Source organism: Sciurus carolinensis, chromosome X, assembly GCF_902686445.1.
Source record: "Sciurus carolinensis chromosome X, mSciCar1.2, whole genome shotgun sequence".
NCBI lineage: Eukaryota > Metazoa > Chordata > Mammalia > Rodentia > Sciuridae > Sciurus > Sciurus carolinensis.
Window position 1 is genome coordinate 44,346,117 of NC_062232.1, and position 22,482 is coordinate 44,368,598.

At 34.9% G+C, this 22,482-nt stretch overlaps 1 protein-coding gene across 1 annotated transcript in view; it reads right to left on the bottom strand.

Annotated features, from left to right (window-relative positions):
- The window catches only part of Wnk3 (WNK lysine deficient protein kinase 3), a 167,181-nt gene that overhangs the window by 37,662 nt on the left and 107,037 nt on the right, over nt 1-22,482 (bottom strand). Inside the window, exons 18-21 of the mRNA XM_047537024.1 lie at nt 15,551-15,782; nt 15,022-15,152; nt 13,823-14,445; nt 8,359-8,570 (exon numbers count right to left, since the gene is read on the bottom strand). Of these exons, the coding sequence (XP_047392980.1) occupies nt 8,359-8,570; nt 13,823-14,445; nt 15,022-15,152; nt 15,551-15,782 (1,198 nt within the window). The remainder of the gene's footprint in view (nt 1-8,358; nt 8,571-13,822; nt 14,446-15,021; nt 15,153-15,550; nt 15,783-22,482) is intronic.

Sequence of the window (22,482 nt, forward strand, 5' to 3'; positions counted from 1 at the left end):
TCAAGAATATGAGTAACAATAAATGTTGAAGAGGATGTGGGCTTGAAAGGTACACTCATACATTGCTGGTACAACTGAAAATTGGTGTGATCACTCTGGAAAGCAGTATGGATATTCTTCAAACAACTAGGAATGGAACTCCCATTTGACCCAGCTATCCCACTCTTTGGTATATATCCAAAAGATTTTAAATCAGCATACTACAGTGATGCAGCTACATCAATATTTATAGCAGCTCAATTCACAGTAGGTAAGCAATTGAGCCAACCTTAGTGCCCTTCAACAGATGAATACATAAATAAATTGTGGTCTATATCCACAATGGAGTAGTACTCAGCCATAAAGAAGAATGACTATGATATTTGCCAGTAAATGGATGGACCTGGAGACTAAGTCAAATAAGGCAGTCCCTAAAAGCCAAAGGTCGGATGTTTTTGCTGATATACGGAGGCTAACCCACAATAAGGGGAGACAGGGGAAGAACAGAAATTCAGTAGATCAGACAAAGGGGAATGAAGGGAAGGAAGTGGGATAGGAAAAGGAAAGATACTGGAATGAATCTGACATAATTTTTCTATGTACATATATGAATATACCATAGTGAATCCTACCATCATGTACATCCACAAGGATAGGGTCATAATTAGAATAAGATATATTTTATGCTTGTATAATTATATCAAAATGGATTCTACTGTCAAGTATAACTAAAAAGTATCAATTAAAAGAAAAAACAATGGCCCTAATCTTCTAAATGAACTCAATGAACTACAACTGAAGTAAACTCAATCAGATCCACACCTAGACAAATTGATGAAATTTAAATTCATTAAGAAAATATTCAAAGACAAAAAATTAGATTTATCACATATAAGCAAAGCCTATTAAAATGAAGAGCTGGTTTCTCATCAGAATTCATACTGTCCAGAAGACAATGGGATGGCATTGTCAAAATGCTGAAAGTGAAAGACTCAAACAAGAAGTGAGCTGTACCCTCTTTCAGAAATGAAGGAGATCCACATTCCTTCATTATACATTTCTTTAAGGATATGACCTTCTCACAGTGACAGACACCATGCTCTGCCTGTAGCTGGAGATTCTTGTTTTAGGGAAATGAATATTAGTTTTCTGCAGGCAAATTTTAATCTATGGAAAAAGACAGACGAATATCTTAGGGGAAATCTGTGTAGAAGAGTTAAGGATACCCAAGAGTATACCATCTCTTTGGAGCCAACTGTTCAGTTTTAAGAACTGATAAGATCCTATCTATGCATCAAGATAGGATGGGTAAGACAAACACTACAGAGACTTGGAAATAACCAGTTACAATGACAAAACTGTCATATCTCCATATTTACTTTGCTTACGTTTCTGTATTTCAGAAACCTAATGGTGTAACAACTGAGAGAAAACCTAAATAAATCCTCTAACTTCATTTGTTTTTAGTTCACTTTAAAAAGCACTGATATGTAGTTCACACAGCTGACCAACATAGTTATTAGTCTTCTGCTAGCTTTGTTGTAGGTGATACCTCTGATGTACAGGTTATGGTAACAGTTGCCTGGGTTACTTTTCAGGGACTTGAAGATTGCTTTCATTGAAAACACTCTTTTTTTTAAATTATTTGTTCTTTCTTTTTAGTTATACATGACAATAGGATGTATTTTAACATTGTGTGTATATATATATATATATATATTCATATACATGGAGTCTAAACTTCCCATCCTTGTGGTATACATGATGTGAAGTTACACTTGCTGTGTATTCATATATGAACATAGGCAAGTTATGTCTGATTCACTCTACTGTCTTTCCCATTCCCATCTCCACTCCCTTTCCTTCATTCCCCTTTGTGTAATCCAAAGTACTTCTAATCTTCCCTTTCCCCTTTATTGTGTGTTAGCATTCACATATCAGAGAAACATTCAGCCTTTGGTTATTTGGTACTGGCTTACTTTTTAGCATGATATTCTCCAGTAACATTCATTTACCAGCAAATGTCATAATTTCATTCTTCTTCATGGCTGAGTAATATTCTATTGTGTATATATACCACATTTTCTTTAACTATTCACCTGTTGATTGGCACCTAGGTTGATTCCATAGTATAGCTATTGTGAATTTAGCTTTATAGATATTGATGTGGCTGTGTCACTATAGTATGCTGATTTTAAGTCCTTTGGGTATATGGGGTATTCACCAAGGATTGGGAGAGTTGGGTCAAATGGTGGTTCCATTCCAAGTATTCTGTGGAATCTCCTTACTACTTTCCAGAGTGGTAGCACCAATTTGCAGTCATACCAGCAATGTATGAGTGTAGCTTTTCCCCCACATCCTCAACAACATTTATTGTTACTTTATTTGCTCCTTTTAGTTATATTTTTATAACTCTAACTAGTTTTTAGTTTTTTAAAATATATTTTTAGTTGTTGATGGACTGTTATTTTATTTATTTATATGCAGTGCTGAGAATCAAACCCAGTGCCTCACACATGCTAGGCAAGTGATCTACCACTGAGCTACAACTCCAGTCCTGTTACTTGTATTCTTGATAATTGCCATTATGATTGGAGTGAAATGAAATCTCAGTGTAGTTTTAATTTGCATTTCTCTAATTGCTAGAGATGTTGAATATTTTCATATATTTGTTGACTGATCATATTTCTTCTTCTGTTTTAAGAGTCTATTCAGTTCCTTTGCCCATTTATTGATTAGATTCTTTTTTTTTTTTTTTTTTTTTTTTTTTGCGGTACTGGAGATCGAACTCAGGGCCTTGTGCTTTCGAGGCAAGCACTCTACCAGCTGAGCTATCTCCTCAGCCCTTAGATTCTTTTTTGGGTGTTAAGTTTTTGAGTTCTTTAGGTATCCTGGAGATTAGTGAAAGCATTGACTATTCATGAGGGCCTGCCAAACTGCCCAATAGTTGACTAAAAGATGATGAAAAAGCTTCATATTGTTTCTGTCTCCCTTTCTACCTTGACCTCTGGATCAGATTTCTGTTCAACTCTATATATAGAGTCATTTAAGGATGATTGTCTGGTACCAGTAGTATGAGATTAACTTGCCCTAAAATTACCTAATCTCTCTCCTCCAACTTCAAGGTTGAAGACACCAAGATAAGGATAACTCAGATATTTTCAAGACATAAAGGGGAATCACTACCTTATAATTATATGCATATCAACCACCTGGTTTCATGACATACTGTTCTACACCTCTGGAGAGGACCTGGTTTCACAATGTCCTGTTCTAAATCTCTAGAGAGGACACAGAAGTCTCTATTTCCCAGTCATTTCCTAAATTAGGAACGCTGCTTTCCACCTTGCAAAGGATAAAAGGATCTTAAAACTTATGCTGAGGCTGGGGATATAGCTCAGTTGGTAGAGTGCTTGCCTCATATGCACAAGGCCCTGGGTTCAATCTCCAGCACTGCAAAAAAAAAAAAAAACTTATGCTGAGATTAAAATCTGCCTCCACTAGCATACCATATTCTCATTGCATTGGCATTCCAAATAAATCATTTTCCTTACCCCAATTACTTGTCCTGGATTCACTGAACCCCTTTTAAAGCAATGAGTGAATGGACTTCAGTAATAATGTGAAATATCAAAAACAAAACTTTTGATGTGGAAAAAAAAAAGATTTAAAAAGGGGAAGGAAGATGGCTAATTCTTGGAAACATGTGAATGAAATGTATATTTTCTGGGCTCATTCTGATAACTAGTTTTTCTTTTCCTTTTTTAAAGGATTCTGTTTTAAGAATTCTATATATTTAAAAAAATTTTTTTTAGTTGTTGATGGACCTTTATTTAATTTATTTATATGCCATGCTGAGAACTGAACCCAGTGCCCCACATGCTAGGCAAGTGCTCTACTACTGAACCAGATTGGCATAGAAATATGGAAAACTCTGAACTGGGTTTGTAGCTTGGTGCTTGTTTAGCATGAATGAGGCATGAGTGAGGCATTGGGTTTGATTCTCAGCACCACCAAAATAAAATAAAATAAAATAAAGGTATTGTGTCCATCTGAAAATAAAAAAAATTAAAATATATGAATTTCACTTGAATCCACTGTTTTTAGAATAGGCCTTTCCTGAATATTCTATTATTTTGATTTCTGCTTTTAATAAGAATGGAGTAAAGGAAGGGTAAGATGGTGCATGCCTATAATCCCAGCTACTTGGAAGGCTGAGGCAGAAAAATTTTAAGTTTGAGGCCAGTTGGGCAATTTAGTAAGAACATGTCTCAAAATTAAAAATAAAAAGGGATAGGGATGTAGCTCAGTGGTACTGTGCCCATGGGTTTAATTTTCAGTACTATTACAAAATTAATTAATTAATTAAACAAACTTTTAAAAAGGGGTCTGGGAATGTAGGTCAGTGGTTGAGCATGGGCCTATCTTGCACAAGGCCCTGATTTCAATCCCACATACTGGCAAAAAAGAATGGAATAGAGTCTATATTATTTTATATTATTTTGTAGAATTCTGAAAACTAAGCCCAAATGGTGTGATGTCTTTTAAAAAAGTGATTTTGCCTTTTCACATTTTCAGATGTTTTATAGCATAAAATATAAGCTTCTTGAGAGACAATTATTAAGCAAAATATTTTTTTCATTCAATTTTGTACTTTTGGTTTGCTTTTCTATCACTTTCATGACAGAAGTCATATATCTTTTCATTTTAGAAGAGTTTTCAATACCTAGCTATTTTAGAGTTCTAGTTACATCAATAAGGGAATTTCACATTGGACTAGAAGAAGAGGTATTGAGAGTAACATATTTCTGTGAGCTAGAAGCTGCAACAGTGATAACAAAGACTGAATTAAAAAACACCAAAATTTTATTCTAATTCCCTAGCCACCAAACAAAACACAAATAAATTTTTCTATATCTTATATTTTATGTAAAGAAGAGTTATCGCAAGGCAAGTTTATACCAGGCTCTTTTCACAGCCTTGACTAAATAAGAGAGTTTTCTATCTCGTTGTTTGTGAAACAAATTCCACAAATTGAATAAAATGAATAAAAATGAAAATGTTTATCAGGAAAAAAACACTGAAATGTACTGCCAGTCAACCTAACTTACAATATTAAAGGGTGTCCTTTAGGGTGAAATGAAAGGATGCAAGACAGTAAAAGTCCACATTAAGAAACAAAGCAGGGCTGGGGAGATAGTTCAGTTGGTAGAGTGTTCACCTTGCAAGCACAAGGCCCTGGGTTCAATCCCTAGCACCGCAAAAAAAAAAAAAAAAAAAAAAAAAGCACACTGTTAAAGAGAACTATGTAGGTAAATATAAAATTCAGTATAAATTTATTTTGTGTTCAGGACTTTTTTCTTCTCCCATCTGATTTCAATGATGACTATATAATGCAATAATTATAAAAATGGTGATAGGCTTATAAAATGTATAAATAGGTAATGTGTATAACAATAATAGAACAAAGAAGGTGGGAGGGCACATATACACAAAGAAAAGTTTTGTAATCCAGTAAAATTGTTGGACTGGATCAGAACTAGATTGTTTTAAATTAAGAACCTAATTGTAATCCCATATCTGAAGAAAACTGCTAAAAGATAAAAGAAATAACAAAGGAATTTTAAAGTTGTACTAAAAATATCTGTTTAACATAAAGGGAGGCAACAACCAAGGAAGAAAGTACCAAAAAAGCTTAGGACATATGGAAAGCAAACAGCAAAATAGCAGGCGTAAATCCTATTTTATTTATAATTATATTACATGGAAATGGTTTAAATATCCAGATCAAAAGACAGAATGACAAAATAGATTAAAAAAACAGGACAGGATTTCCATAGTAAACACTCTTTGGATTCAAAGACATAAAAACAGAAAAGAGGGGCTGGGGTTGTGGCTCAGTGATAGAGCACTCGCCTAGCACGTGTGGGGCACTGGGGTTCGATCCTCAGCACCACATAGAAATAAATAAAGTTATTGTGTCCATCTACAACTAAAAAAATATTTAAAAAAGAAAACATAAAAGAATGGATAAAAAGACCTAGCAATAAAAAAGATAGCTGGATTTGCTACATTAATATCAGAAATATACACTAATATCAAGAAGACAACAATTATAAATATATGGACATAACAACTGAATTTCTAGGTATATGAAGCAAACATGGACAGAACTAAAAGGAAAAATTAAATAATGGTTGGTGACAACAAAGACCCACTTTCCCCTCCCCTCTCCTTTCATTTCCTCCTTTTTTAGACAGGGTCTTGCTCTATAGCCCAGGCTGTCCTTGAACTCATGGTTTTTCTGCCTCAGCCTCTTAAGCAGATGGAACTACAGGGAAGAGCCACCACATCAAGCTTTATAAATCCACTTCAGTGATCAATATAGTAATAATAATCCAAAGCCACCTCAAAGCCAACATTTTGGTGAAACAGAAAACATACATAAAAATAAGTCATTTGGGTGGGTTGGGATTGTGACTTAGTGGTAGAGCACTTAACTAGCACGCAAAGGTCCTGGGTTCAACCTCTAGCACTGCAAAGAGATATGGAGGTGGGAGGTGAGAGGAGGGAAAGGGAGAGAAGAAAGAGAGGGAGGAAAGGAGGGAGAGAGGTAAAGGAAAGAAGAGGAGGAAGGGAAAAGAAAAAGTCTGGCCAACATATGGAGGGAGGGAGGGAGGAAGAAAATGAGGGAGGAAGGAAGGGAGGGAGGGAGAAATCTGGAAAGCCAAAAAGAAAGGGAGGAGAGAGAAAGGGAGAAAGAAAGAAAGAAAGAGAGAAGGAAAGTCAGCCAGCCAGTCATCTGGGGACAAAAGAGAATAAAATGAAGCATAGCTATTACTGGAACAGCATCAGACTGAAGGTCATCATACTTCTGCTATTAATCCCCAAAGCTACTTTCAATCTAAGTCTAAGTTTATGAGGATAATCCAAAAACAGTTCCAGGGCTGAGAGTGTGGATCAGTGGTAGAGCCCTTGCCTAGCATGCATGATGCTCTGGATTCAATCCCCACTACAAAAAAAAAAAAAAAAAAAAAGGAAAAAGAAAAAAAGAAGTATATTTCCCACTCTTGAACTCTGTATTAGTTGTCTATTGTTACTACAACTAATTACCAAAAATTTAATGGCTTAAAACCACACAAATTTATTATTTTAGAGTTCTATTGGTTAAAAGTTCAACATGGGTCTCAGGGCATAAAATGAAGGTATTGGCAGATGCACTCTTTTGGTAGGCAACAGGGAAGATCTGTTTCCTGGGCTTTCTAGCTTCAAAAAGCTGCCTGTATTCCTTGGTTTGTGGCCTTCTTCCTTCATCTTTAAAGACAGCAGTGTTAAATCTCTCTGACACTGTTTCCCTTATGATATATTTTCTCTGGCCCTCTTTTCTGTCTCCACATTCTACATTTTTGTTGTTGTTGTTCAGTGCTGGGGATGGAACCAAGGTCTCATGAATGCTAGGAAAGTGCTCTCCCACTGTACTATATGCCCAATCCTCCCTCTTCCTTTTTCAAAGACCCTTGTGCTTACATTGTATGCACAAAGATCTCCTTATGTAAAAGTCACTTGATTAACAGCTTTCATTCCATCTGCAATCTTAATTCTCCTTTATCATATAATCAAATCCAGTCACAGGTTCCAGGTACTTGAATATGGACACCTCTAAATAGCCATTATTCTTCCCACCACAGGTTCTGTTGAGATTTCACACATGTTCATATGTCTTTACAATGTACTCTCAACCTCAACTTTGACTTGGCATATGTAACCAAAGAAGCCTGACCTGATTAGTTAAATAGACACTGACCCTCTTTTTTCCAAAATAAAAATATGCATTTTAGTGGGCTGGGGATATAGCTCAGTTGATAGAGTGCTTGCCTTGCAAGCACAAGGCCCTGGGTTCAATCCCCAACACCACAAAAACAAAAAACAAAAAGAAAAACAGAAAAAAATATGTGTTTTACTAATATTCTTATGAATAATAAAGATCTTTTACTTCAGATAAAACATGAGAATATTTTAAAGGTTATCTTTGTAATCACCGAACTCCCCAACAAACTCTAAATGCAAGACCAGTGTTTCTCATTGACTGGTAACATTTCAAGGAAAATTCTGGAGAACAATATTGGGTTTCTAGTTGTTTGTTTCCCAAATGAAAACATAAAAAAAAAAAACCTCAGCAGTTCTCAACATCTGTCAATTATCTCCTTCCCTACATGAAAGAATATTTAACACCAAAAATACAGAAAAGAATTTTGGAACAATATGCACTTATTTAAATCATTTTAACCTAATAAAATCCAAACTAAAATTTCATTCCTTTCTATTTTCGCTTATCTTTGACCAGGTTTTTAAAAAAAATTACTTTCATGATTGATTTACCTGTTGCAACCAAGGAATTATCAGCATGTGTCAAGGACTGGGGGCGGCTGCGAAGTTTACTTTTGAAAGATCTTGGTCGACGTGGTGATGCAGGCGGCAAAGGAATCTCTGAAGATTGTGCTTTGCTATCTTTAATTGACCGAAGGCGTTCATAGAGCTCCTGAAGCTCTTTATTCTGCTGGGTTTGAAGATTTACCACCTCCTGAATGTGTCTGAATGCAAATCAAGCAGAAAACATTTTAATGATTCTATACCAATAAAGTAAAGGTTAACAAAGAATTTAGAGTAAGAATGGCAAAATACAAAATATTTTCACTATTTTAGAATTGGAACTGCATTCTGAAGCATAACCTTAAACTAATTAGTCATAAAGAAAAAGATGAACAAATTGACAACTAATGTCTAAAATTTCAATACAGATAAAACAAGATTTAAATGTTAACAGTTTGATAACATCAACCTTTTCATTATTTTATGGTGAATGTATAGATAGGAAGAAAATATTTGTAATCTTAAGTGAAGAGTTAATATTCAGAATATATAGAGGTCCTAAACATCAATAAGAAAAAAATACAAATTGATAGAAAAAAGGGTAATATGAAAAGGTGATTCCAAAGAAGAGGAAATACAAATAACAATAAATATGAGATGATGCACAAACTTGCTATTAATCAAAGGCACAAAATGTAACTGGAAAAAAAATACATAGTTTGGAAGACAGGGTCTTGCTATATAGCCCAAGATGGCCTTGAAATTATGATCCTCCTGCCTCAGTCTCACAAATGCCTGAGATTATGGGCACGTGCCACTGCACCCAGCAAATTAAACATTTTTAATTCATATGATTAAGATTTAAAAATCCATGCACGAAACTAAACTCAAAATGGATTAAAGACCTCGGAATCAGACCAGAGACCGTGCATCTTATAGAAGAAAAAGTAGGTCCAGAGCTTCAACATGTCGGCTTAGGACCAGACTTCCTCAACAGGACTCCCATAGCACAAGAAATAAAAGCAAGAATCAATAACTGGGATAGATTCAAACTAAAAAGCTTTCTCTCAGCAAAGGAAACTATCAGCAATGCGAAGAAAGAGCCTACAGAGTGGGAGAAAATCTTTGCCAATCATACTTCAGATAGAGCACTAATCTCCAGAATCTATAAAGAACTCAAAAAACTATACACCAAGAATACAAATAACCCAATCGACAAACGGGCTAAGGAAATGAACAGACACTTCACAGAAGAAGATCTACAAGCAATCAACAAACATATGGAAAAATGTTCAACATCTCTAGTAATAAGAGAAATGCAAATCAAAACCACCCTAAGATTCCATCTCACCCCAATTAGAATGGTGATTATCAAGAATACAAGCAACAACAGGTGTTGGCGAGGATGTGGGGAAAAAGGGACACTCATACATTGCTGGTGGGGCTGCAAATTAGTGCAGCCACTCTGGAAAGCAGTATGGAGACTCCTTAGAAAACTTGGAATGGAACCACCATTTGACCCAGATATCCCACTCCTTGGCCTATACCCAAAGGACTTAAAATCAGCACACTAGAGAGATACAGCCACATCAATGTTCATAGCTGCTCAATTCACAATAGCCAGATTGTGGAACCAACCTAGATGTCCTTCAATTGATGAATGGATAAAGAAACTGTGGTATATATGTACAATGGAATATTACTCAGCCATAAAGAATGATAAAATTATGGCATTTGCAGGCAAATGGATGAAATTAGAGAATATCATGCTAAGTGAGATAAGCCAATCTCAAAAAAACAAAGGACAAATGATATCGCTAATAAGTGGATGATGACACATAATGGGGGGTGGGAGGGGTTAGTGTTAGGGTTAAAGTTAGGGTTAGGGAGGGGGGTAAGAATGGAGGAAGGAAGGACTGTATGGAGGGAAAAGAGGGGTGGGAGGGGTGGGAGGGGTGGGGGGGAAGGGAAAAAATAACAAAATGAATCAAACAGCATTACTCTATGTAAATTTGTAATTACACAAACGGTATGCCTTTACGCCATGTACAAACAGAGAAACAACATGTATCCCATTTGTTTATAATAAAATAATAAAAATAAAATAATAAAAAAAATAGGTAAAAAAAAAGATTTAAAAATTCGTAATATCCAGTCTACTGCTGGTAAGATGTGGGGAAAGATACTTGCAGATATTTTTGAGTACAAAATGGTATAGCGATATTGATACACAATTTTAACAGTATCACTTTAAAATTTATAACACTTTAAATTAGCAATTACATTTTTACATATCTATCATAAAATAATTTTATAGCTATGTAAAAATACAAAAATGTTTATTTCAGCATTGTTTATATAAGTAGAACTTAAGCCAGGCATAGTAGTGCATGCCTGTCATCCCAGCAATTTGAGAGGCTAAGGCAGGAAGATTACAAGTTCAAGGCCAGTCTCAGCAAATTAGCAAGACCCTGTCTCAAAATAAAAAAATTTAAAAAGGGACTAGAAGTGTAGCTCAGTGGTAAAGCATCCCTTTTACATTATTAAACAACAAAACAGACTTCAGATAAAACCAAAGTACTGCAAAGGAGGGATTTAAAAAAATGGTATACCCATATAGAATAGGATGCAGTCATTAAAAAAAAAGATAGATATGATGCACATATGAATATCTACAGGCAACAATGTTAACTCAAAAACTGTGGAATAATGTGTATGTTATGGTCCCACTTTTGTAAAAAGCAAAAACTATATATGCAAATCCACAGAAAGAGAACCAAAAGATATGCCAAATATTTCACAGTACCAAATGAGACTGTGGCATGAGAAATGGAAAATTGTTCATTTACCATTATTTGAATATTTCCCATTTATCACTTGTAATGCAAAAACCCTCAACTACAGTTTATTCAAAATAATTTTGATCTAAAAACTCAGTTTACTATTGTGGGCCTAGAGGATAACAGGCCTTGGAGACATCATCCTGGGGTCTAAAATATTTATGAAAAAACTATAATGCCAAAAGAATACTGAAGACAAAGTAGAATATATTATTTTTTAAGATCCCTTAAAAGGCTTGGTTTCTATGAGGTTATGAGAAGCCATATCTCATACTCAAACTAAAGTACTCATAAGGGGATGAGGTTGTAGCTCATTGGTAGAGTGATCGCCTAGCATGTGTAAGGCACTGGGTTTGAAACTCAGCACTACATAAAAAAATAAATAACAGCATTATATCCACCTGCAACTAAAAAAAATTTAAAAATAAAGTACTCATAACTATTATAGTCAGCTGAGAAACTAACGGTTTGAGAATAGTTTAAAATAATCATTAAAAACAGAAATGGATGGGGCTGGGGAGATAGCTCAGTCGGTAGAGTGCTTGCCTTGTAAGCACAAGGCCCTGAGTTCGATCCCCAGCACCCAAAAAAGAAAAAAAAAAAAAAAAAAAACAGAAATGGAGGGCTGGGAATGTATCTCAGTGGCAGAATGCTTGCCTGGCATATGTTAGGCCTTGGGTTTGACCCCCAGCACCGCAAAACAAAACAAAACAAAAAAACCAGCAATATAGTTCTTATGTCACAAGTATTAAACCACTTTAATAATTATTTATTATAAAAATATCAGTGTACCTGTACTGCATAATACTTAATGTATAGTAAAGTAGATATACATAACATGTAGTAAAGTATATTTTTTTCTGTGTGGTACTAGTGATTAAATATAAGACTTCACACATCCTAGGCAAGTACTATACCACTGAGCTACATCCCTAGTCTTTTAATTTATTTTATTTCATTTCATTTCTTTCTATTCTATTCTATTCTATTCTATTCTATTCTATTCTATTCTATTCTATTCTATTCCATTCTATTCTATTCTATTCTATTTTATTCTGAGATAGGGTCTTACTATATTGTTCAGGCTGGTCTTAAACTTACAATCTGAGACTCCCAAGTCACTGGTATTATAGGCATGCACTACTGTGCCCAGCTCTGTTTATGTATTCTCAACATAAGAGCATAAACCTTCCATTGATGAATGTTTAAAACATTCACAAATGTCTTCCAGGTTCCAGTCAAAAACAAAACACAACACAACCACAAAAATTAGTTGAAGAGAAAATGGTATCATAATTATCTCATTGACATGTGAAATTTGAGGTTTGGTATTTTTTTTCCTTTTCTCTTTTAGGCAAGGGCTTAAAAACTGGAAAAAGTCCAAGGACTTTAACCAGAGTTAGTTCTTGAAGCACTAAAACATAGTACTCAAGTGAAGCATTAACCAAAATATGTAAGAATCTGGCTAAAATCTAGGTTTTTCCCATACCTCTATTTTTATCTCCCCTCTGATTCTCCCTGCTTTCAAGTTGTTTAAGTTCCAGAGCAGGACAGAAATTCACTAAACCATAAGGTACAATAAAAATTGCTTGATAACCAGGTGTGGAAGTGCATACCTATAATCCAAGCAACTCAGGAGACTGATGCAAGAGGATCCCAAATTTAAGGCTAACCTGGGCAACTTATCAAGACCCTGTCTCAAAATTTAAAAAAATAAAAAATAAAAGGACTGGGAATAGAACTCAAGTGATAGAAAGCCATGGGTTCAATCCCCAGTACTGCCCAACTCCCAAATTTGTTAGCATTGTTTTCAACTTTTCAAAGTAAAGGCATGGGGTCATCAATAAGAGGCAAGTAGTTAATTTGAGAATGTATATACAGTGGAATACTATGAAACTGAAAAAAATGAATAATGTAGAAATAGGTCTAAGATATATGAAATGGTGAAAAAGCAAGATAAGAGAACAGTTTGTATTACAATTTACTATTTGGGGGAGAATGAAGAATAAAATATGCATATATTTGTTCGTGCATACACAGACTAACTCTAGATATACCAGAAACAGGTAATATTTGTTTCCTCTCAGGAGAAAAATTGTGTAGTGTGGGTACGGTGATAGGAGGGAGACTCATCTGATTAAACCTATTGAATTTTGAACCATATGAATAGAATAAGAATATGGCAACTTTATACTAATTTTTTAAAAAATATAACCTAGTTTATAAATCTATATGCAAAACAGCACACTACATGACAAAACATTAACACAGTATCATTAGTGAAGGGTGATAACCTCATTCACCAAATAACAAGCTTGACCTTACTTGCCAAATATGTAATTATACAAGAATAATTGTAAAATCTTAATCCAATAGTCCTGATGGATAAGTATTTAAAAAGTGAGCAAAAAAGAATAATTATATTGGTAAACAGGCAACTATAACTAGTCTTCAAATTATGAAAGTATTTTATATGCATGTTAACATTCATAAAGGTCTTACCCTTCTGTGTAGTTTTTAATCATAAAAGGATTAGAATCATTAAAATATCACCAATACTAAATTAGCTACAAATCAAATTTTAAGCTCTATAAAACCCAGGGCAATCAGATTTGTGATGGAACAGTCCTTACTTTTCTCGTAATCTCTGAAGCTCCACTTTCAAGTCTTCATCCTCCATTTCTGACTCATCATCACTGCTCATTGGGGAAGACGGTGAATAGAAGAGTGAACTCTGTGTTTGAGCATAGGCTCGTTCTTCATGAAGGGGTAAACCCTGATCACTTTCTGTACCAGTTTTTGCCACTGCCTTTCCATTATCAGCAAGAGTGGCTGAAAATTCACTATTAGAACTAGGCTGTTTCTCACCAGGCAGTATCTCTCTCTCTTTAAGCAACAGTTCAGATCCAGATTGCATGCTACTTTCCAGGGCTGAAGTTTCTTCTAATTCTTTTTCTGGGGTCACTGAAGATACATCAGTCTCACAAGCTGTGCTCAAAGACAGGAAGTTGTCTAATTGTTTAGAAATCCCTTTATCTTCTTTAAAGGTTTCATGAAGAGTTTGTAACTTCTGAGAAGAGTCTGAAATCTGAGGATTGTACATGGCAGGTTCCACTTCTACCAACTGAGACTTTGCAGTTTCACTAAAGGCCACAGCTTCTTCACTAGACTGATTTGATATTTCCTTGAATGTTGGTCTGTGTTCTAGTCCAAAAGATGTCACTTTCAATGACTGCTGCTGAGGAACTGTAATCACCTGAGATATAAAAAGGTAAAAGTGTCTGACTCCATCTAACTAAAGGGTAAACTATATGAAGAAAATTCAACATCAATACATAGCATAGACAAATGCTATGATGCACATGTACTGCTACTACCAAATTTTGAAAGTCCATCTCTATTCTCCATATCATCTTTTAATTGGGCACCCTGAATAAAAGATAGTCGATTTCATATTATTCAAATAAAATTCCACAATTATAACTGCTGAGACTCTAAAAGGCATGAGATTAAATTTATAAAAAAAGATGACAGGACCAAGCACCAAAATCCAACCATTTCTGTGATCCAGTCTAATTACTACAAAAATCCCCACTTCATTAGACACCTTTACTAACGGCTTCAAAAGGTAAGTGGATATACGTAAGGTGACCAAAAAGTACGATCTAAGGACCAGTCTGAAAATGTTGTTTTTGTTTTCTGCAGTGCTAGGGATCAAATTCAGGATCTCATGCATTTGAGGCAAGTGCTCCACCACTGAGCTACATTCACAGCCCTGCTATTACCTTTCATAAGGCCCTTATAGATTAAGGATTCAACCAAAGACACAAACCTGAAACCGACCCCGCTGAAATGATCCATGTATCGCTTTACATCTACTCAAAGCCCTAGTATCAGCTGTGGACTCCCGTGTCAGAGGAATGGGATCAGGAGCAATTGCTGATCTTATATCTTCTGTTTCCACTGTACGTTTTGTCAAATTGTAAGCAGAAAAGAAAAAAATGTTAAGGCTAAATTTGTTTATGCTATCAAAAATGAAGAAAAGCAGAAAAAGTTTAACTCCTGCTAGATAATTACAAGGTGTTAATGTAATAAGCAAAATTGCTTAAGTCCCTAATTCTAAATCATACATTACAAGATTTATCCCAAGACTTAATATCTATATGAAATGAATAACCAGAAAACCAAATTAATTACTAAAGGAAAAAATAAAATGGCAATGACATTAATGGGATATGTCACATACATGGGCTACGTGGAAAAAGTGGCAAGATTCGTGAATGAACAACGAAAAACAAAAAAACATAAGTAAATGAAAAGTGATGTTACCTAGTCTATGTCCCTGACTGTAAGCACACTACCTTGACGGACTTTTGATCTCTTGAAAAAGCTGGTTGACTGACGTAGCCTGTATGCCCAGCTTTTTAATTTGCGAGTCCAGGATTTCTTGCTAATAGGATTTTTGAGACTAGGACAAGTAAAGCTTAGGCCAAAATATCCACCTCCTGTCTGCAGATGAATGGCTCCACCACTTGACACAGCAGCAGGATAGGCCTCTGGATCCCCTGGAAGTGAAGCATCTGGGGACATCTCCTAATGGAGACAAAAAAAAAATAAGAAAAACCAAAGTAGAAATAATTTAGTTAAGTTGGAGAATATTTTGGTCTATTGCAGTTTCTTATATGGACTAATCGTTAATCATAAATAGGATACTTCCCAGATACTCAGGAGTCCCAAGCAGGAAGACTGCAAATTTAAGGCCAGTCTCAACAACTTGGTGAGATCCTGTCTCAATATAAAAAATAAGAGGTGCTGGGGATGCAGCTCAGTGGCAAAGTACCCCTGGGTTCAGTCCCCAGTAATGGAAAACAATAGGACATTGTATATAATCACATCATGAATACTACATCAGACTGAATCTGAAGTTCTCAATTTATAGAAATTAATCCTTTCATTTCTTTCTCCATTTTTTTTTGGTGGTATTGGGGATAGTGCTCAGGGCCTTGTGCATGCTAGGCAATCATTACACTACTAAACTGCATTTCCAGTTGCCCCCATTTCTTTGAAAATAGCATTCAGACTTCAAATGAATAAAAGAGCAGAATATTAATTTTCCACACCAGGATATTTTTCATCATTATGTAAACTTTGAAAACTGAAAATTAAATTATTCCCTTTGTATGTGCCAATTTACTAAAAAGGTTACTGAAATCCCATATAATTAAAAAGACATGTTTATTTGTGATCACATTATTCAAGAGTTAAAAATACCCGACATATAACTTAGAAAAACAAGATATCTAAGGAACTTAGATATACAGAGAAATATCAATGAATCAAGTTTCACAAGCACACAGAAATATACAAAGAAACTCAAAATTACTTTAAATTCATCTTAAAATTTGTTATTAACATTAGGCCATGCTAGCTATAAAATCACTCTCCCTTCTTCTCTTCCTATATACCCCCCCAAAAAACCCCCCAGAATTAACTGTTGTATCTAATTGAGTGCTTTAAAAATAAGTTCCCTATAATAATTAATACAAAATTAATACACATAACCACAAATACTTTGGGAAACATAAGAATGATCACTATAAATCTAAATGATTAAAGGCAAACATAAAAGCACAAAGAATGAGTTAGACACAGTGGCACACGCCTGTAATCCTAGTGACTCAGGATGCTGAGACAGGAGAATCACAAATTTGAGGCCAGCCCCAAAACTTAGTGAGACCCTATCTCAAAATTAAAAATAAAAAGGCTGGGATATAACTCCGTGATACAGTACCTCTGGGAGGGTTCAACTTCCAGTACCAAAACCCACAAAAAATGGGATTCAGCATTTGTCTGCAGGAAGATATTCTACATGACAGTAAGCATACTGTCTTAGATAAGTATTATTTGCACTTAGGGCAGATTGGAAGTTATTGAAAATGAATTCTGAACAATCAGCTTTTATTGTCCAAAGTCCCATTTTGGATTGGTAATAATATTATTTCAATGAGGAGGTGAAATAACTCTCAATATTACAATTTAGACATGTTGTATTGATTCTACTGAAATTACAGATAAGATTTTTAATGTAGAGTAATTGAAAGAAGATGGCCTATTTATTTATTTATTTATTTATTGCAGTGCTGGGGATTTGAACCCAGGGCCCTGTGCTTGCAAGGCAAGCACTCTGCCAACTGAGCTATCTCCCCAGCCCCACAAGATGGCCTATTTAATACATGTTCTGGCCTCCCTTATCAATCCAAATCCCCAGATAAACAGGAAAAATAGATATAGACCCAAACATATATGACTGAGGGGAGAAAGACAGATCATGCCATATGTAGGAACTATTTCAAAATGCTGCAAACTCCAGTGACATATATGGGTGGCAACAATGAGCCCTGGCTCACCAAAAGGATGAGTGCTTTGGTTAAAATGCTTACAAAACTCTACAAGATCTATTTCTTATCAAAATTATCTCTTAACATCCTTCTACTTAAGTGGCCTTCTTTTGCTTCTTTGAACAACTCCCTACTTGTCAATGTTATTACTACATACAAATATTTCTGTGGCCACTGTTTGTAGAGTAATCCTCTAAGCTATCATAACCCTTTATTACAATTACTTTATTTGTTTAGGGGCTGTGAACTCCACAAAAATAGAAGCTTTAATTTATTCACTGCTAAAAAGTTAATCACTGCATTGAAGAGTGCATTGGTTGGGATACCAAAGAAAAATAGCCACTCAGCTCTGCCCCTTCCCTTCCCACCTCCACAACAAGCAAACGACAGCAGAACATCTGCCCTCCAAATAACAGTAGAAAAAGGAAATAGTATGTGGTCAAGAGAAAGGTCGAGAGGAGACACTATCTCAGAGGAGGGTAAACCCTCCTGCCTTTAAAGACTAGCTACTGGGTCATCCTCCAGGTAGCATTAGAGACAAGGGATGATATCCAATGCCAGAAAGGACATCCATGCTTTCCCCACAATTACTGGAGAAGGACTAGCATTTGGTGATTATACACAGCATTTATAGACAGATGAACAAGGAATCTCATGGGAGAAAAAGGAAAAATGCATATATAACTAAGGACCACAAAACACTTAATGGAAATCCAACACTATAAGAAACACTAAATTGAAACAGAGGAAAAGTCAAGAAAATAGCATTAATAACATAGGGTAAAACCTTAATATTGTCAGAGAGATGTGTGAATATACAGTCATGAACTGCATAACATTTAGGTCAAGAATGGACAACATATGTGACAGTGGTCCTTTATAATGGAGATGAGCCTGGTGTGATAGCTCAGGCTCATAATCCCAGCTACTCTGGAGACTGAAGCAGGAAGACTATGAGTTCAAGGCTATCCAGAGAAGCTTAGTAAGACCCTGTCTCAAAACAAACAAAAATCAAATGAACAAAACAAAACAAACAAGCAAAAGACTCATGTTGAAATTTCATTCCCATTGTGACATACGTGGAGTAGAAAAAGTTAGAAAAAGGTGATTGGGTCATGAGGGCTCTATCCTCTTTGATGGATTAATGGATTAGAGAATTAATGGGTTATGGGAGAGTTGCTTCATTATATAAGCAAGTTCTCTCTGACTTGCTCTGTCTCTCCATGTGTGATAACCTTTGCTGTATCATGCATGATCTAGCAGAAAGGTTCTGATCAAATGCTAAGCATCATATAGGCATCTGTATTTCCACTTCTGCGAAACATATGTCTAAATGCTTTGGCTATTCTTTCATTGAGTTGTCTGATCTTTTCTTACTTATTTGTAAACATGATTTATATATCCTACGATTAATTTTTAGTACATTTTCTAAGAAAAAAAGAGCTTGGGAGAAAAACACATGCAAAACTAGACCACTATGAAAAAGAAGCCAAGATTAAGAATGATTTCAAGTCTCAAATTCAGGATTGTCAAATGAAAAATTAACTGGGTAAGGATAAGTAACAAGATAGTGACCTGACATATTTTTAAAAACTGAAGTTAAACCTGAGAACATAAGGTTAAAAGAAAACAAAATTAAAAATGAGAACACACTGCTAAGAGATATGGAGGATATCCAGGAGATATCCAGGAGACCAGATATCTATACAATTTCTAAATTGAAGCCAGAAAGACAATGAAGGAAAAAACATAAAACAATAATAAAGTTTACTAGAAATATAAAAGACACTAATCTTCAAACTCAAAAGGCCCTCAAGAGTTATGTACACAAAGAATAGAAAAATGACATACCTAGACATATTGTGATAATCAGAATTCCAAGATAGTTTCATTAAAGTTTCTTATCCTGTGTTATACAATTGTCATTAACCACATGTAGCTCTCCAAATTTAATTAAAATTAAATTAAATTAAGACTTTAGGCCCTAAGTTACACTAATCACATTTCATGTGCTGAATAGTCATGTGTGGTTTAGGGGTTATCATATTGGATAGCACAGATGTAGAACATTTCTGCATTGTAGAAAGTACTATTGCATAGCACTGCTCTAGAAGAAAAATGAGCTACCTACACATGAATGATAATCAAACTAACATGATTCTCATCAGCAACACAGAAGGTTAAAAGACATTAAAACAATGTCTTCTAAATTCTCGGCAGAAAAGATTCTGATCCTACCATCCATACTTAATCAAGTGTGAAGCAAAATTAAGATACATTAGGACATGCAGAAACAAAAACAAAAACAAATTAGATATCCATGCAACATATTTGAAAATATTACTCATAGAAGTATTTCAGGGGAAAAAAGAGGAATTTGAGCACAATAGAAACAGTGACAACTAAGTATGATTCAGATGTACCAATGGACACTGAAATAAATAAAATAATCCATTTGACCTTGATGCTTGGGAGAATCTCCTTTGAGTAATAAAATTTAAATGGCAGAGAAAAACATTTCACTTTTTATGGTTCTAGTCATATGTTGTTATTGTATAACACACATGATCATAAGATAAATGTGTATTTATTGATTTTCAATTTTTTGGTACTGGGGATTGAATCCAGAGGTGTTCTACCACTGAGCTACATCCCTATCCCTTTTTATTTTTTATCTGAGACACTGTCTCACTAAGTTGATGAGGATAGCCTCGAACTTGTGATCCTTCTCAGCCTTAGCCTCCCGAGGAGCTGGGATTACAGACATGTACCATGGCAACTGGTTTTGATTTTCAATTCTTAGACTCAAACCCTCACCCTTTATAGCAGCAAGTGAATGGGTATTATCTAAAATTATTAAATTAAGAAATATGTACATTTTATGTGGATATATACATACATGAAAATTAACAAGTTATTAATGGTGATGACAACAAAATTAGAATCAGGAACTTCAAAGGGTTCAGGGAGTAAGAAGTAGTAATTCAACAGTGAACTTTTGTTTTAAATGTAGTGCTGTGGATAAAACCCAGGGTCTCATACACAGTAAGCAAGAACTCTATGTTGAGCTACATCGTAATACAACAGTGAACTTTTGTTTTAAATGTAGTGCTGTGGATAAAACCCAGGGTCTCATATACACTAAGCAAGAACTCTATGTTGAGCTACATCCTAGTCAACAGTTACTTTAAATTTACAATCTTTATGATTTTTTTTTTTTTTTTGCGTTACTGGGGATCGAACTCAGGGCCTTGTGCTTGCAAGGCAAGCACTCTACCAGCTGAGCTATCTCCCCAGCCCTATGAATGGTTTTTGTGTGTACATATTACTTTTTAAATGTAAAATTACTAGTTTACCAATAAAATTTATTATATCTATTCAATAATTTATTATGCAGTTGTTTTGTTTTGTTGGTACTGGGGATTGAACCCAGGGGTGCTTAACCCATCCCCATCCCTATTTTATATTTTATTTAGAGACAGGGTCTCACTGAGTTACTTAGGGCATCACTAAATTGCTGAGGCTTGCTTTTATTTTAATGAAAGGACAGAAATATAATTCCTATATTTTTTTAAAAAGTTGTTTTTGGATTGATAAAGTTTTATTATGATAAAATAAATATAACATGAAATTCATCTTTTAAACAACTTTAAAGAATATAATTCAGTGGCATTAAGTACATTTACATTATTGTACAACCATCACTATTTAATTTCAGAACTGAGACTGGCTTTGAACTCCTGATCCTCTTGCCTCAGCCTCCCAAGCTGCTGGGATTACAGGTGCGTGTCACTGTGCCTGGCTTATTATGCAGTTAAAATGGTAGAACTATGTGTAAAGACATGTACACATGTTCATGATTAGTGAGAAAATGCAGGGCAACATATATGTAAAATATCTGTACATAAATATATAAAATAAGTTGCAGACCAATATGACATAGAACAATGTTATATTTCTGAAGAAAATATTATGATATGTATGTAAACACATTTGTGTAAACTTAAGAAAAAATAAGGATGAGCACCAAACTACTAGTGGTTATCTCTGTGATTTGAAGGGTTAGAAAAGGGAATCTAGGGCTGGGGGTATGGCTCAGTGCTTTCCTATCTTATGTAAGGCCTTGGGTATGATCACAAATACCACAAAAAATAAAATAAAATTGAAACTGAAAAAAGCAACGAGAAAAGGAAAATTAATGTCCCTACATTACACAGGCGAGCATCCCTAATCTGAAAATCTAAAATTTGAAATCCTCAAAAATCTTAAACATTCTGAGCCCCAGCATGATCCCACAAGTAGAAAAATTTCACATATGATTTTATATAATGGACTCAATGTTTTTTATACAAAATACTGTACAAAACTGTCAATGGACTCTGTATATACTACATATAAAACATAAATGAATTCTGTGTTTAGATTTGGGCCTCATCCCTAAACTATCTCATTAAGCGAATATTCTAAAATTCAAAAAACTCCAAAATCTGAAACACTTTTAAACCCAGGCATTTTGTGTACAGGATACTCAACCTGTATATCAAAAAAAAAAAAAAAAAAAAGTATGGGCCTGGCACAGTGGTACACACCTATAGTCTCAGTAACTTTGGACACTGAGGAAGGAGGATCTCAAGTTCAAGGTCAGTCTCAGCAACTTAAGGAGACCCTGTTCCTAAATAAAAAATAATAAAAAAAAAGAAATGGCTGGGGATATAGCTCAGTGGGTTCAGTCTCTAGTACCAGAAAAAACAAATAAGTCACAGGAATATGGATGACTTTTACTTTTTTTCAAATAAATTAAACCTCTCAAATCATGATTAGATTAAATTATGAAGTAGAAATCACAAAGTAAATTCTTTCTATCTACTAGAACCATCTTTTTGTTAAGTTTTTGT